This window comes from Alligator mississippiensis, chromosome 1 (genome assembly GCF_030867095.1).
Source record: "Alligator mississippiensis isolate rAllMis1 chromosome 1, rAllMis1, whole genome shotgun sequence".
Classification (NCBI taxonomy): Eukaryota; Metazoa; Chordata; order Crocodylia; family Alligatoridae; genus Alligator; species Alligator mississippiensis.
Window position 1 is genome coordinate 256,532,069 of NC_081824.1, and position 14,642 is coordinate 256,546,710.

Below are 14,642 nucleotides of genomic sequence, written 5' to 3' on the forward strand. Positions count from 1 at the left end.
CTATCCTATGATGGAGTTATTTAATGCACTGTAATGCACGCATAGCTAGTGACCAGAGCTGGTTTGGGCACAAGGGTGCTACAACGTGGGGGCTGCCTCCCAGCTAGCCCCACACTGTATCGCCCTTGTGCCCCAGCCAGTCCCTCTGCAGCACACTGAGCCAGAGCACAGCAACTCCAGGCTGGTAGGCTGACCCCCCGCAGACTACCTGCCAGCTGGGACCTCAGCTCAACGTGTTGCAGTCCTGGGCACCTATGTAAACTCTGCACCCGGAAGCAATGAACTCCAATGCAAACTCCACTGGAGTTTATTCAGCTGTGTTAATTGCATGTGTAGATGTGCCCAGTGTGGCACATCAGGCAGGGAGTAGAGTTTAACTTGTGGCATGCTTGGGCTGGACTTGTGGCATGTCTATTAAAAAATTGGCCATCAATCTTAGAGTATTTGAAAGCAGAAGGAATGCTGCTTTTTTTCTTTTTGTTTTGTTTGATGTTTATCAGTTAAATACCTCATTTAGCTTTTTAGAAGTTGGAATACAGTAAAAACTTCAGTTTTTAGAAATGCTGCAGTTAATATTATTATTGTATATTCCCACAGCCCCACAGTTATTACATAAACTTTAAAAATACATTTTAAGAAGAAAACCATTTTGCTGTCCTGCGGCTGAATCCTGCAATTGGAGGTAGGTCCAGGAGCCTTCACAGAGCTTGACAAAAGCCTCCATAGCTCTGAGTGACCAAGAGAAACCATATGCATAGTGTCTACTGAAAGACTAGGACCCACCTTTATTAGAAAAACACACTGAGAGAAATAGGCTGTGAATTCTTCTAGAGGAGGTATTTGCAAGACTTGCTATAACTAGAGAAGTTCGTAAGAAACTATTTTAGTGAGTGGCTCAATAATCTAGGGGTATGCAAGTTTCTTTGGATTCAAGAAATCCTGGGTTTAAATCCCAACTGATCCCACAAGGAATAAGGGGGCTGGGCCCCTTCCTTTTTTAAAAAAAGGAATCTGAATAAGTATTGGACAAGTATGATTCAGGACTCAAAGCATCCCTATGTTTGTGTAGGGGGTTGGACCAAAAGATGCTTGAGATCCCTTCCAACCATGATTCTATGTATTCCTGTTTAAAACAAACTCCTACATTAACACTTCCAACAGCAGAAACCGATTTACCAGCCCTGTTATAGCCAAGCCCTTCTTTTAATGAACTTCTCTTGTGGTCCCATGGAAGTTCATTAAAAGGGGATTGTACTGTATTCAATTTTTATAAAAGCTAGCTGATAGGCATTCATGAACATCCTATACTGAATAGAGGTGGTCTTTAAAAGGATAATGTATAACCTACTGGTATTAAAACTTGCATCATCTTAATCTGCAAGTCCTATGAGGAATGTGGCAACTACAGTCTAGCAAACTTGTTCTTTACCTTGATTTAAAATTTCAGTGCTAAATGGTAAAGCCCGATTAGTAGCTGTGGTAACTGAAGTCAGGATCCAAAGAGAAGTTACATCAGAGGCCAGTAGTCAGCTGTGTAACAAGAGGGAGTGAAAGGGGTACTAGCCCTGGCACCAACTTAGGAGGGATGCCAGAATCATCCCCCACCCCCATGGAGTCTGTGCCCCAGCAACAAGAACAGCCCCACAGCGCTGCTTAAGAACAAAAGCGAGAATCAGGACTGGGAGAGCATATGGTAGCTGTGGTTTTGGATGGTTTTGAAGTTTCCAGCATGGGTAAGACACCTGTGCCCTCGAGGCCTCCCTGCTCTCAGAACTGCATGCGTACCACCTCCTAACTCCTAAAACCCGCTCATGCCCCCACCTCACGCTTGGAACCACACGTCCTTCCCTGCTGTCCCACAGGATTTGCCCAGGGCACAAACTCTGTTCGTTCGGAGGTGGCAGCAACTTCACAAGCTTATCAGCGAAACTGCCCTGCCAGCGTGCCTTCTGACCTGGAGACTGTCACCTCTAATGTTTAGGTTCATTTTAACACCACTTCAAACCTGGGCTCCCTTATTGTAATCACTGTTAGTTCACATTATGTGGCTCTTTCTAGACAGGCTGTGCTCATTTTCAAATAGTACTGTATAAGCAAAAGACAGATCGCCTGTTTATACACTTCCAAAGTTTATGCTTAATACAACCTAAAATCATTTGTTTGTTTTTCTATAATGCTTCTATATCCAGCACCACTTTGTGTTGGCTAGTATTTTTTATTAATCAGTAAACACAATGTATACTTCAGGACCTATAAAAGAAGGACCTGAATATACACCCATTCGAAATTTGTCAGATTCTTTTTAAGGGGAAAAAATATCACTTTGGACTCCATATATGTTTTCCTAAAAAAGATATCTTTTCCCCTACTTTTTTTTTTTTTAGACTTTCATTTTAAAAGGGAAAAAAAATGGTTTTGGAGAACAGAAGAAGACAAGAAAGGAAAGCTGATTCTTCATTTTTCACTATGAAAAGGCAAAAGTCCAGATATGAAAAAATAATATTTTAAATATGCCATGGACTATAAATGCATTTTTGTCCAGCTCTATCATTAAGAAAATTACAGCCAGAAACTTTATTAGTAGTATTAATGCTCTTACCAGAAAGAGCCCAGTTTAACTTTCAGATGGCTGGCTGTGTTTGCAGGGCTGGCACTTAGTAAAAAATGTTGTTTTATTTTTTTTACTTAGTTATATTTCACACAGAAGTCACTGAAAGGCAATGAATATAACATTTTTACAGTATCTCTTTAGAATATAACTACACTTTAAGTAGAGTGCACAATATGATATTTCCTTAGGTTATACTCAAAGGCAAGCTGCAGTCTGTATAAAGGTAGAACAAAATGCTAGTGCAGAATTCTAGAAAGGTCTCTGCTAAGAAAAATCACCAGATAATAGACTTAACCTTAAAAATGACATTTTCAAGGCCTGGCTCAGATTACAGGCTAAATTATATGCTGAAGAAAATAAGTATGCACAGTATCCCAATGACATGCTTACAGTACAGCAAAAAAGCAACAGACTATTGTGTCAAGTAGAAATGAAAGTTAAGTGGCAAAATAGCCCAAACCAATTAGGATCAACACTGAAACAGTTGATCCTAATTACTGAAACCAAGTATTTATCTTTGCTTCTTTAATTACATGGTGATGTTCTAATGTCCATCCCTGAATAGCAGTTCTAAGGCCTGGGGAGCTAATTACATGCAAGTTGTCTAAAGCTCTTAAGAATATTTAGCATAAATCTATTTTAATCCAGCTATTTTCAGTCGACTCATTTCTCACCATGCAAATATTTATTATGAACATGCTAAAACAAATACTTAACTCTCCCAACTATCAAAACTGCAACTATTTGCAAGATGCTTTTTTGGATGCTTAAGAGCAAACATATCACAATTAACTCTGAAACGAAACAAAACAAAACAAAACAAAAAGTAGTTCATGCAATCTTGGAACTTGCTACTAACCCTCTTGAGCTGTTGCTGTAATTGCTCCCTCATGGACTCAGGGCAATTATCAAGTTGGGTCTTCTGCTCGGAGTAAAGCTCCTGAAGCCTCTCTAGTTTTTCCCTCTCAGCCTCAAGCTTTATTTTTTCCTGAAGTACGAACCAGAAAATAAAGAACAAGATTACCTTCAAACCCAAGAAGCTGTTAGTGATTAATCACGGTGGGCACCAACATCTTCATTAAAGTTCTTTGGAAGCCTAAACATGTAGTTCAAAGGTAGACAGCTCTCCTGTTAGTAGAAACAGTAATCATGGGATGTAAAGGTGACAGAAAACAAATGTTAATCACCACAGTAGAACTGTTAAGTCTGTTCCTAATCACTATTTTTGTAGACAGGAAGAAACACTTCTCTAATCACTATACTCAAAAGGAAATGGCAATTCTTGACCCCATCTTTCCAGTAGTGCCTTACCCAGTGGAAAAAGGTGAGGCATGTTAATGGAAAAAAGTGAAAAAGTACTTTTACTAAAAGAGATCCAGGTGGAAGAATGGAAGAAGATTCCCCCAGTGAGTATGCCACTTGTCTCCTATCTCAGGACAAATGAGTACATTTAGCAAGCAGAAAAAATGGCACAAAGCAAGGTATAGCTAAGAAATTTGTTTGGGGGGGAAAAATGTTTCAACAACTCTATATCAGATTGAGCCAGTAAGATTCATGCTGTACAACGCTGTGGGTGCATCTACATGTGAACGCAACGCAACACAACGCAACGCAGTAAATTCCAGTGCAGTTCAAGCTGGAGTCAGCTACTCCCCAGAGCAGTGTCTATACATGTGCCTGGGACAGGAGCAGTTTGAGCCAGGGTGGAGCAGTCCCAGGCTGGCAGCAGGTTTGGGGGGGTCAGACCCAGGCTGCAGGTGGTGGCACTGGGTGGCAGAGAAGCCGGCTAAGGCACAAGAATGCTAAGGAGCAAAGTCATGCAGCAGACAGCTCCCGTACCTTAGGATGTCCCAGCCAGCCCGTCACCATCTACAAGTGAGTTTCATTGCACTTACTCTGTCATAAGACAGTCCTGTCCCCAACAATACTATCTTACAGCAGAGTTAATTAATGTACTGCGCCCTAATAGCAGCACACGTGTAGACAGCGAGCATGTTTATGTGTTCATTAATGTGCCTTAGAGACTTCACGTTTAGCTTAGTATTCCTTAATAAAGTACTAACTAAATGTGCAATACCTAAAGTTCCTGAGCAGTAGCACCAGCCAACAGCTTTTTAGTGAGGCTTACTGCGCCTTAGTCTAATAACACTGTGCAGTAGGCTATTAGCAGTATTTTTGCCGTGACACGCTACTGCACAGTGTTATTAGGCTAATACACATTAAGTGTCTCATGTAGATGCACCCAGTGACGTTTTACTGTGGAGCTAATTAGCCTACTCCACAGTAAAGCGCATGTGTATATCTTGTATTCTGGGGCTGCTTTACATATTCCTTTCTCAAATTTCCAGCACATTCCATTGTTCAGTCTCCTTTTTGTTTCACTACAACAGGATTTTTTTTTATTTATTTTATTTTATTTTTTTTACATGTACTGGTAATTTATTTGCATTCACATTGGCCAATATACTTGGTGTTTGCCTCAAAGCTTCTTTGTGACATGTTGCTAAAAATAAGATTGTGAATATAGCCAGGACTTTTTAACATTTTCTGTAGCCATCTATTACTCAGAGAATCATGCAGATATTACTAAGATACTGCTTCTCCCCTTTCAAAACCGTCCTCTGGAGGGCTTCCATTTCTTCTTCATATAAAAAGTTCTAAACAGTTCCACCCTCTTCCTTTGGTATTTATAAGAGCAGTCAGATGTCATACTCCTAAAGCATCTACTCATTTGCTTTCTTCTCTGTCTAGATTTTTGAGATGCACCTAAAAACAAGCCCCTCATTTTAGCTCCTGCTCACATCCAGGTTTTATGGTCATATTACACCCCCATTCTTTGTTGGCAGTGAGCAGACATTTCTCTCATTGCACATTCAGGGCCCACGAATGCTCTCTGAATTCTCGTTTTGTACTGTATTTTCTTGCATTTTCTGACTTACAGGGAGCAGCAGAACAATGAGCAGGTTCTGCTCCCTAGCTTCTGCTACTCAGTTACATGCTACAAGGACAGATATTTTCCCCTTCATTCTGCTTTTCAAAACCAAAGTGCATATTATATTTGGAAGTGTTATAGTTGGGACACTGTGGTATTCTCTCCTGTAAAAATGGGGTAATTTTCACCTTTTTGAGACTTAGGATTCCCCACCAACAATGTCAGAATCCAAGTCCAATGTGAAATGAAACAATCAAAGCTAAAATATCTTCTATTAGTTCAGTGTCTCAGCCCTGCATTACCCGTGATTGTTCCACAAAGGATATTTTTTGCAAAAACTGGATATTGAACCAATTTATTTAGTCATCTGAATTTCACATACCCTGTCTTCTCAAATGGCAAAGACAGAACTCAAAAGTAATGTAAGGACATAACTTCATCCAAGTCACACAATGGAACAGCGGCATATAGTTTGGAAGCAAACCAGATGATCTCTGTCATAATCAGTATGCATTAGTCCCTCTTCTCGTTTTTCAAGTGTCCTGAGATCAAACTTGTTCCATCAAAGCAGTCAGTGACACCTCTGGCCCTGACAGTGGACAAAGTACCTCCACTCCTGCTTCATCCTATTTTCAGCCCTTTATAAAACTACCTATTTTATACAGCTAAATCCATATCTTTCTAACCCTCACTTTCAGTTTCACAGTAATCCTAGCCTGTCACATGGAGATGGGAAAGAAGAGAAAAACCTACAGCACTAACACATTTTCCAACCTCTACTTTAGTGCCATTACTCTCAAGTTATTAATAGCTTCTTGGATAGCTAGGCATCCTGGCAAGCATATGATCTCATTCAATAAAAGGCAAGTCAATCTAGGTGTGAAGAGACATCAGCAGCAAGTGTATAAGCTCACTGAGGACCATGCCAGAGAGAATCTTACTTCCATCCAGAAATCAGAAAGGTATTCCTTTAAGACTGAAAAGTAAGCAATACCCATCTCTTCCACTTATAACTCAGAAAGTTTAAACATCCCAGCAAGCTGGCTCCCTTTAAAAAAATTGCAATCATAACAGTGAATGCCATTCTAGAGCCATTATGTTCTACAGCAGTTTAGTGAAGTCAACCAAAACTACTGACTGCATTGATTTAGTTCACGTACTTCATAGTCTTCAATCCAAAACTAAATTAAGCACAGCCTGGATAGTCCTAATCAATATCCAACTCTGCATAAGAGAAGGAAAGCCTTGCCAAACTATCCATTTTGTGCCATATTTGCCTTCCACTGTGCATGCACATCTGCCATCAATTAAAACTGCAGATGCACGTGTGTATCTGTGGGCAGAATTAGGGTATTTAGGAATGCTTTTTAAACAGATAGTTTTGCTCAGTATTTAATCATTATGAAATATGAATCACATGTGATAATAACATCTAAATATTTATGTATTTAGATGTATTAAAGAAGGAAAGAAACTCTCCTAAGGAAAGTGACCACCTGAAACACTTAAATGTTTCTGAAAACTATCAAGTGTCTTCGCCTACCAATGTGAGGTGGATCCCTCCTGGTGTCAAAGCTGGTAGGCCAGCAATCCAAACACCACCACTGCTATGGCTGTCCATTGTGCGACACCTTCTATGCCTTATTTCTCTGTTTTTGTGAACCAGCAAAATATTAAAATCAAAATTCAAAGAAGATAGTATTCCTTTAAACCCTGAGAAAATCTTTAGTAAATTGGTGCAATAAAACTGGCAAACCAAAATGAACCCAAAACTCTGGATTTATTATGCATATACTATTCAAGGTAGAAATCTAGATCTAAACATTGATACAGCCCTCTCTTTTGGTGGTGTTGAAAGAAAAAAAGTTTGATGCCTTTCCTTAAGGCCAACAGATCGGAAAATGGGAGAAGGAAAAGGTGGGAAGAAACTTAAGAACAACTACAACTGGCAAGTTATAAAAAGGCCACATTTTCTCACTGGAATGCATGACTGGGGTAAAAATGTCTAACTCAACTACCTTACAAAAATAAGGTTCTCTTTATTTCCAAGAGAAACAACAAAGAAGAAAAAATAAACAAACTACTAGTCACTCAGTAGTAAACACTTACCAAACACCTTGGCTTCTAAAGTTAGCTTTTCTACTTGAAATGCTCCAGTCTAGAATACCTCAGGGTATGCATCAGTCAGCAGTTTAACCTCAATCTCAGTTAACTCTATGCTATGGTAACAAGTTTTATATAAAAGATCTCATTACCCTTCATACTTAGCACCCTGCCCAACATGGAAGTACTAATCTAACCATCTCTACCAGAGCTTTCACACAAGTAAGCAAAAAACCACATGGATCTATATTCCGAATATGCTCTCCACATCTTCCACCTGTTTTCGCTTGGGGCCAGAAAACCTTAAGTACAGACCTGTAGAGCCTGCCACTCACTTTATGACCAGATGGAGAAGTGTCAAAATAGCTTGCCAACTATTAAACAAAGAGAAATAATACTACAGACATACATGCATGTCTGAGGATGAGAGGTAGAAGAACTTGCCTTAGCCATCGAATAAAATCATTCTCTGCAGCATTGCTTTCTGGTTACTTCAAGGAAAGAAGGGGAAGCTCTCTCTTTAGTGACTTACTAGTAATACAGCTACCATACCTATAATGAATTGTTTGGAATATGTTGGCTGCGATCCTCCAGCTAGATAGCAGGGACAGACAAGAATGTCCCCCTCAAAAGCAAAAATAATAGTACTGAGAAAAGGTTAAATTTATGGTTCACAACCATTCCAGTATCTCTTTGACATATTCTCCAGAATTGGAAACATTTATAATATTGTGGCTGTTACTTAGGAAACAAATATGGCTAGTAGACAGACAAATACAGGGAAGCAATTAAATAGACTCCATAGTATACAGGTCATACTTGCTGTTCTTTTTCCATTCCACGCCCTCCAACCCCTGTGTTTTCCACACTCCTCCCTCAGAGAAGAAAAGAAGCACAGTTACTGATAAAAACATAAAAGCTGATGTAATTTAACCAATGACGCTAGAAGACAAGGCTGTCTCTGAGGGCCTCCTTAGACCTTATGCTGTAAGCCAAATAAATGTTAAAATCGGCTTACTGGAGCAGTCGCATGGTGAATGAAAAACATCTCTGAGTGTCCTTCACCTGCACAGCTCTGACTTAGAGGTTTGGTGAGCAGGAGCAGGATGACAAACAGGACCTGCTCACTCACCTGCTAGACAGAGAGCAGGCCCACCACCATATCAAGTTTCAGAAAGACCAGAAGGACCCAGGGAAAAAGCTTCCCTGGGGCTCTCTGGTCTCACTGAAACAGACACAGCAGCTCCATGCTCAGAACAGGGCTGTCTGTTATGGCTTAAATTCTCAGTGCAGAGCCATTTTTTTTCTCTTTTGCAAAAACTTGAGTAAAAGGAAAATCCATTTGTTACATGCTTCATAACAGATTATATGCATTAGCTCTGGCCTTAGGAAGTGATCATTCCAATCAGTTGTGAACTTTCTCTCTCATGCAGCACACACAAAAACTAACACTTAAATCTAAACAGTTCAAACTGAACAATACTTTTGTTCTAAGTATGAACCCCACAGTAGCTTTTTTTCTAAAGCAGTTGGATTTTTTCAAAGCTATTGATGCTTTTATAGTCAGTGCATCTACAGAGCTTCATATTTTCAAATTGCTGTACAAATATTAAATAGTTTAAGTGTGGGAAAGCCTCTCTTTCACATATGGAGAAACAGACATAAGTTGGCAATTTATTGGCAGTAACCAAAGAAATGAGAAAGCTAGGATTCATTCTGACCATTAGAACATATTACCTCACTGATGGTAAAAAAAACAAACAAACCCCAAAACCAACCTCTCTCTGAAAACTAGCTTTCTTTCTACATTTTTAGTGCAGAAATTCAAAATTATCACAGAGAACCATGTACACCGAACACTTACCAGAGGAAATGTTAAACTACTGGGCAATAACTAGAAAGAAATAATGGTTTCAGGGTAAGCTTAATGTTTCAGAGTTCTAAGGATTATCTCACTATCCTCTTTTTTTAAATAAGACAAACTTAAGTAACTGGCTCACCTGATGCTTTATTAATACATATTTAAAGGATCATAAAGCATTAATTTGATTGACTTCAGGCTTTGTATATTTTTGTTGCAAAAAAAATACAATAACCTGAATTATGGACCAAGAGGAAAAAAGCTTCATTAGAAATTACCAACTGTAACAAGTAGGCGTCCTGGGGCTGATCTCTATATAGGCCCACCCGCTTGTTTCCGGGCTAACCACCTGCCCATCTCATCTACCACGCATTGATGTTCCTGACTGTCTGATGCTAATCAGGTGGAAAGCTGCCCTTTACCTGCCCTGATGACAAGGGCCTCTGTACACGCTCCAGCCTTCCCTTGACATGTCCCATGCCTTGCAGATGTTTCTTGGCCTGGCACCCAGCCTCATCATCATTATGGCCTAACACCTGGACTCATTATCATTCTGGCCTAACACCCAGCCTCATCATAATCTCTACATGTACTGGGCTCCCAGCCCCATCCCTGGCCTACTAGCCCCATCTGCTGGCTCCAGGCCCCGTCCCCAGGCCACAAGCCTCACCTGACACTAAGCCCCATCCTCGGGCTCAAAGCCCTGTCCTCGGGCTCCAAGCCCCATTCCTGGGCATCACCCACTGTCTGCATCTCTGGGCCCCAGGCCCCCTCACTGGGCTCCAAGCCTGTCACAATGGGACTACGGCTCCAAGGCCCATCTCCATTGAAGCCTAACACCCAGCTCCATAATGCATCCAGGCTCTCCTGAGAGACTGGGTGCTGCCACAGGTCCCTCCACCAGCCGGGGCCCTGCCTCAGTGCTTGCAGTGAGCCTTGGCTCACCCTGTCTCAGGTCTCACCCACCAGGGATGTGGGGGCTGGGGTTTTCGGGCAGCCCTACTCATCTTTCACCAGGGAGGTAACTGGCCTGGCATTTCTGGGGGGCTACCCTGCTGCAGGTAGCTCTACCAGGCCACCCTTTCCTGGCAGGGTGCAGTTTCACATCATGCCCAGGACCATGGGGCCTCCTCCTTCCCCACAGCCCCATCCCTTACCTCCAAGATGTTCCAGGCAGCAGCTCAGCTGGATATTGCCTCCTTGGCTGGTAGCACCAGACTCCTGCCCTGCAGTTCAGGAACCCAGCCCCTACATATTCCAGCTGGGCCCTGTTCCCCAATCAGACAACTCTGCCTGATTACCACCACCAGCAGCTGTGGTCTACTTGGTTGCCGCTCAGGCCCCTGACAGTAACAGAGCACAGAGTGCTCTGTTACACCAACATATATAATTTAATTGTTGGAATAATGGATTGGCATACTGTCATTTCTTCCATTGTTTAATTTCTGTAACCTGCATAGTAAGGGTTTGTCCATTGGGCCAAATGTTTGTCTCATACAGGATCTTCTAGTTTGTAATTGGAAACTACTTACACAAATATCAAGAAACAACATTAAATATACTACAGGATGACAAGTTACCCTCTGCCAATTTTTCCTGATTTCTGTATGGAATTTGCTCTTGACGATAGACAGGAAACACTGTAATTGATAAGAGACATTGGTTCCAGAGTATACATTTCAGCCAGACACAAGGCAAGTGTCCCACAGGAGAAGAAAGAGTACTCTTTACTCATAAGTTAAGCCTTCAGTCTCTCAAGGCCATTTATTCTGAAGCAGAAGAGAGTTTCCTTCCGCATATTCTACTAATCTGTGCCAGTGTCCATCAGCACCATTGTCTTATCTGTTTATTCATTATTTAATGTTTTTCTTTTAATTCTGATCCCCATGTTTTCAGAATGCTTTCATTCAGATATCTCAGACCTAAGTCACTGAGTTTCAGCACCACAGAAACTTATGTTTTATGCCCAACTGCATAAAAAGATTGATGAAGCAGGTTATGAAAATGACATTACTTTTACATCTAGATAATAGAAAGGCTATTTTCTAGCACAGGTGAAGACCTAAGGGTGAACTAGCCAGTGGAAGAATTAGCTAATGAATCTGCTTTCTTGTGAAAATATCATTTCATCCCATTGAAAAATGAAATAAATGGATTTTATTTTAAAGTGTTTTATTTTACCTAATTTAAAACAATGTACTGTTATGTTCACAGCAACAATATGGCTTTTTTTTTTCAGAACCGTTCTGCAGCAGAGTCTAAAACTGACTCCAAGGTATCCTTAGTGCAAGTCTAGGACCCTGATCAGATTGTCATCACCAGAATCCTCCCCTCTCCCTCTTCAAATTCTAGTCCTGGGTTTCCCCCATACCAAGACTACACATTGGGTGTGTCTAGATGTGCATTTAGGCATGCCTAAATTTAAATATGCATTAATGTGCATTAAGGCAATTTAGACTTGCATCTACACATACACATGTTAAAGCACATTAACGCCATGTCCACGCAATGATGTGGGACTAACTTCAGTCCCATGTCAGTCCATACACAACATTAATACGCTTTAATGTGTCTACACTTGCACATGTAGACGTATATCCTTAATGCACCTTAAATTGGCCTAAAGTGCCTTAAATTGGCATGTGTAGATGCACCCATTGTGTCTCTAATTTGTTATGATTGTCTACATTCTGAAATAACAAAGCTACTTACTACTTCAATATTGAATAGCAAAGCCAACTCGGTGTTCAAAACAAAGAGAATCAGTCAGCCCTATCTACGTTTCTAAGACTGCCTTTAAAAAAAGATGGAAATTTTTAGCATAGTAAGATTTTTTTCTTTGCCCTCTAGCTTCTTGGTCTGTAAGGTGCACCACTTCCTGTTTCAAATGGTCTTATACCACTATGAGGGCCAGCAAATACTTTTAAGTGAAAGCTGAAATGATAAAGCAATCATTTCACTCCAGCATCAGGAACTTCGAGAAAACAAATCTGTGAAATATCTACTGTTTTCATAGACATTAGGGCTGGAAGGGACCTCAGAAGATCATCGAGTCCAGCCCCCCACCCGAACAGCAGGAAGTCAGCTGGGGTCATAGGATCCCAGCAAGATAAGCATCCAATTTACTCTTGAAGGTGTTCAATGTAGGCGCTTGAACCACCTCAGGCTGTTCCAGACCTTGGGGCCTCGGACAGTAAAGAAATTCTTCCTTATGTCCAGCCTGAAATGGTCTTGCAGTAGTTTATAACTGTTCAACCTCGTCATCCCTTGGGACGCTCTGGTGAACAAATGTTCCCCCAGATACTGGTGGTCACCCCTGATAAACTTATAGGTGGCCATCAGATCACCCCTGAGCCTGCGCTTTTCCAGGCTAAAGAGCCCCATGGCTCTCAGCCTGTCTTTGTAAGGTCTGTTTTCCTGACCTCTCATCGTGCGCGTGGCTCTTCTCTGGACTCTCTCAAGCTTCTCCACATCCTTTTTGAATTGTGGGGCCCAAAACCAGATGCAGTACTCCAGCTGTGGCCTCACCAAGGCTGAGTACAAGGGGAGAATGACGTCCTGGGATTTGCTTGAGAAGCATCTATGGATGCAAGCCAGCGTTTTGGTCGCTTTACTAGCTGCAGCATCGCATTGCAGGCTCATGTTCATCTTGTGGTCAATGATGACCCCCAAGTCTCTTTCTTCCATAGTGCTAGCCAGTGTAGCACTGCCGAACCTATAAGGATGCTGCAGGTTTTTCCTCCCAAGGTGGAGAACCTTGCATTTTTCAGTGTTAAACACCATCAGGTTCTCGTCCGCCAATTTGCTGAGCCTGTCCAGGTCAGCCTGGATTGCCCCAAAGTTTGGTGTCATCGGCGAACTTGGCCAGTCCGCTTCTGACTCCAATGCCCACATATTGCAAGACTGAACATAAACAATACAAGAGTTTACAAGACTGAATACATTATCAACAATGAATTCTGCTCCAAGTTCACAAGGCTGACCACATTTACAAATAAAAAGGTAATAAGAAATACGAAAACTTCCATTCTGGTCTATTTTAAATATACAGATGGCATAATCATTATCTTTCTATTTATGACCTCTCTTTTTAAGAATTTCACAAGTTTCTTGAACAGGTGCTTCCATAAGGATCAAATTAATTCATGCAGGGGGTTTCCTGTCAAAACACCTGCTCAAATAAATTCCAGAAGACACTCAAACATTTCCATCAGCATTAAGGTAATGCCATCATGAACAGCACTATCATCCTCTCTCTTTCTTAGTGAATGATATTCACTATCCATGCAGACACCATTTCACATTAACTCTTTATCGGTACTTAGCCATGCAAAACAAAACAGATAGACAATGCTGTGGAAGAAATAACCAGATAAGACTGAAATGTAACTGTCACAAGTAATCCAAAGTACTAGCATTTGCAAAAGCCATGCCACAGAATCATAAGGACCTATCCTAAACATGATACTTATTAGCAGCAAAACTGAGACCTGATGTTATTACAGGGAATATATATTCAGTACTTTCTCAGAGAAAAGTGCCACCTGGGAAATCACCAGCACCTCAGCAGGCATCCTAGCCCAGGATACACAAAAATTTGTTTAACTCATGAGACAGTCAGAGAGCTTTATCTTATGCATAAATATTAAACACAATACAGAAAACTATTACTTACAATTAGCTAAAGAATTAATTGGTCCAATCTATTTGTTAACTTTTGCTTTGTTCTTTAGGAAATCCCAGCTATGACTTTATGATATTTATTTTGCAAAAGTTAGTATTTGTTTTATATTTCAATTTTATTCAAACATTCCAGGCCCCAACCAGAACACATATTTATATTCCCTCATTTTTTTTATTAAAAAGTAAAAAAAAACAAAGAAAAAAGAAAGAAACTTTTAATATTGGCACAGCTGAGGGTATAAGATTTGGGAAACCATTCTGTTATCCAGGGAAAGGGACACTCAGGACAAAACTACTTAAACTATTTTAATCCATATGAGAGAGAGTGTGGCATTGTAAACAAGTATTGTAAATAAATTCACCCATCAAATAAAGGTCATTTTCCTAATCTTCTATTTTCTGCTTTTCATTCAGCTGAAAAATGAAACCAGATTTGCCAGTTTTGTTTTCTA

The 14,642-nt window shown here is 40.7% G+C and overlaps 1 protein-coding gene across 7 annotated transcripts in view; it reads right to left on the reverse strand.

Annotated features, from left to right (window-relative positions):
* PHLDB2 (pleckstrin homology like domain family B member 2) overlaps positions 1–14,642 on the reverse strand; it is a 98,430-nt gene that overhangs the window by 40,570 nt on the left and 43,218 nt on the right. For 5 of the 7 annotated variants that reach the window (XM_059720529.1, XM_019476183.2, XM_006270574.4 and 2 more), the window contains one exon: positions 3,471–3,599. The exons of the other annotated variants lie outside the window; for them this stretch is intronic. In XM_059720529.1, coding sequence (XP_059576512.1) covers positions 3,471–3,599 — 129 coding nt within the window. The remainder of the gene's footprint in view (positions 1–3,470; positions 3,600–14,642) is intronic. 7 annotated transcript variants of the gene reach the window in all.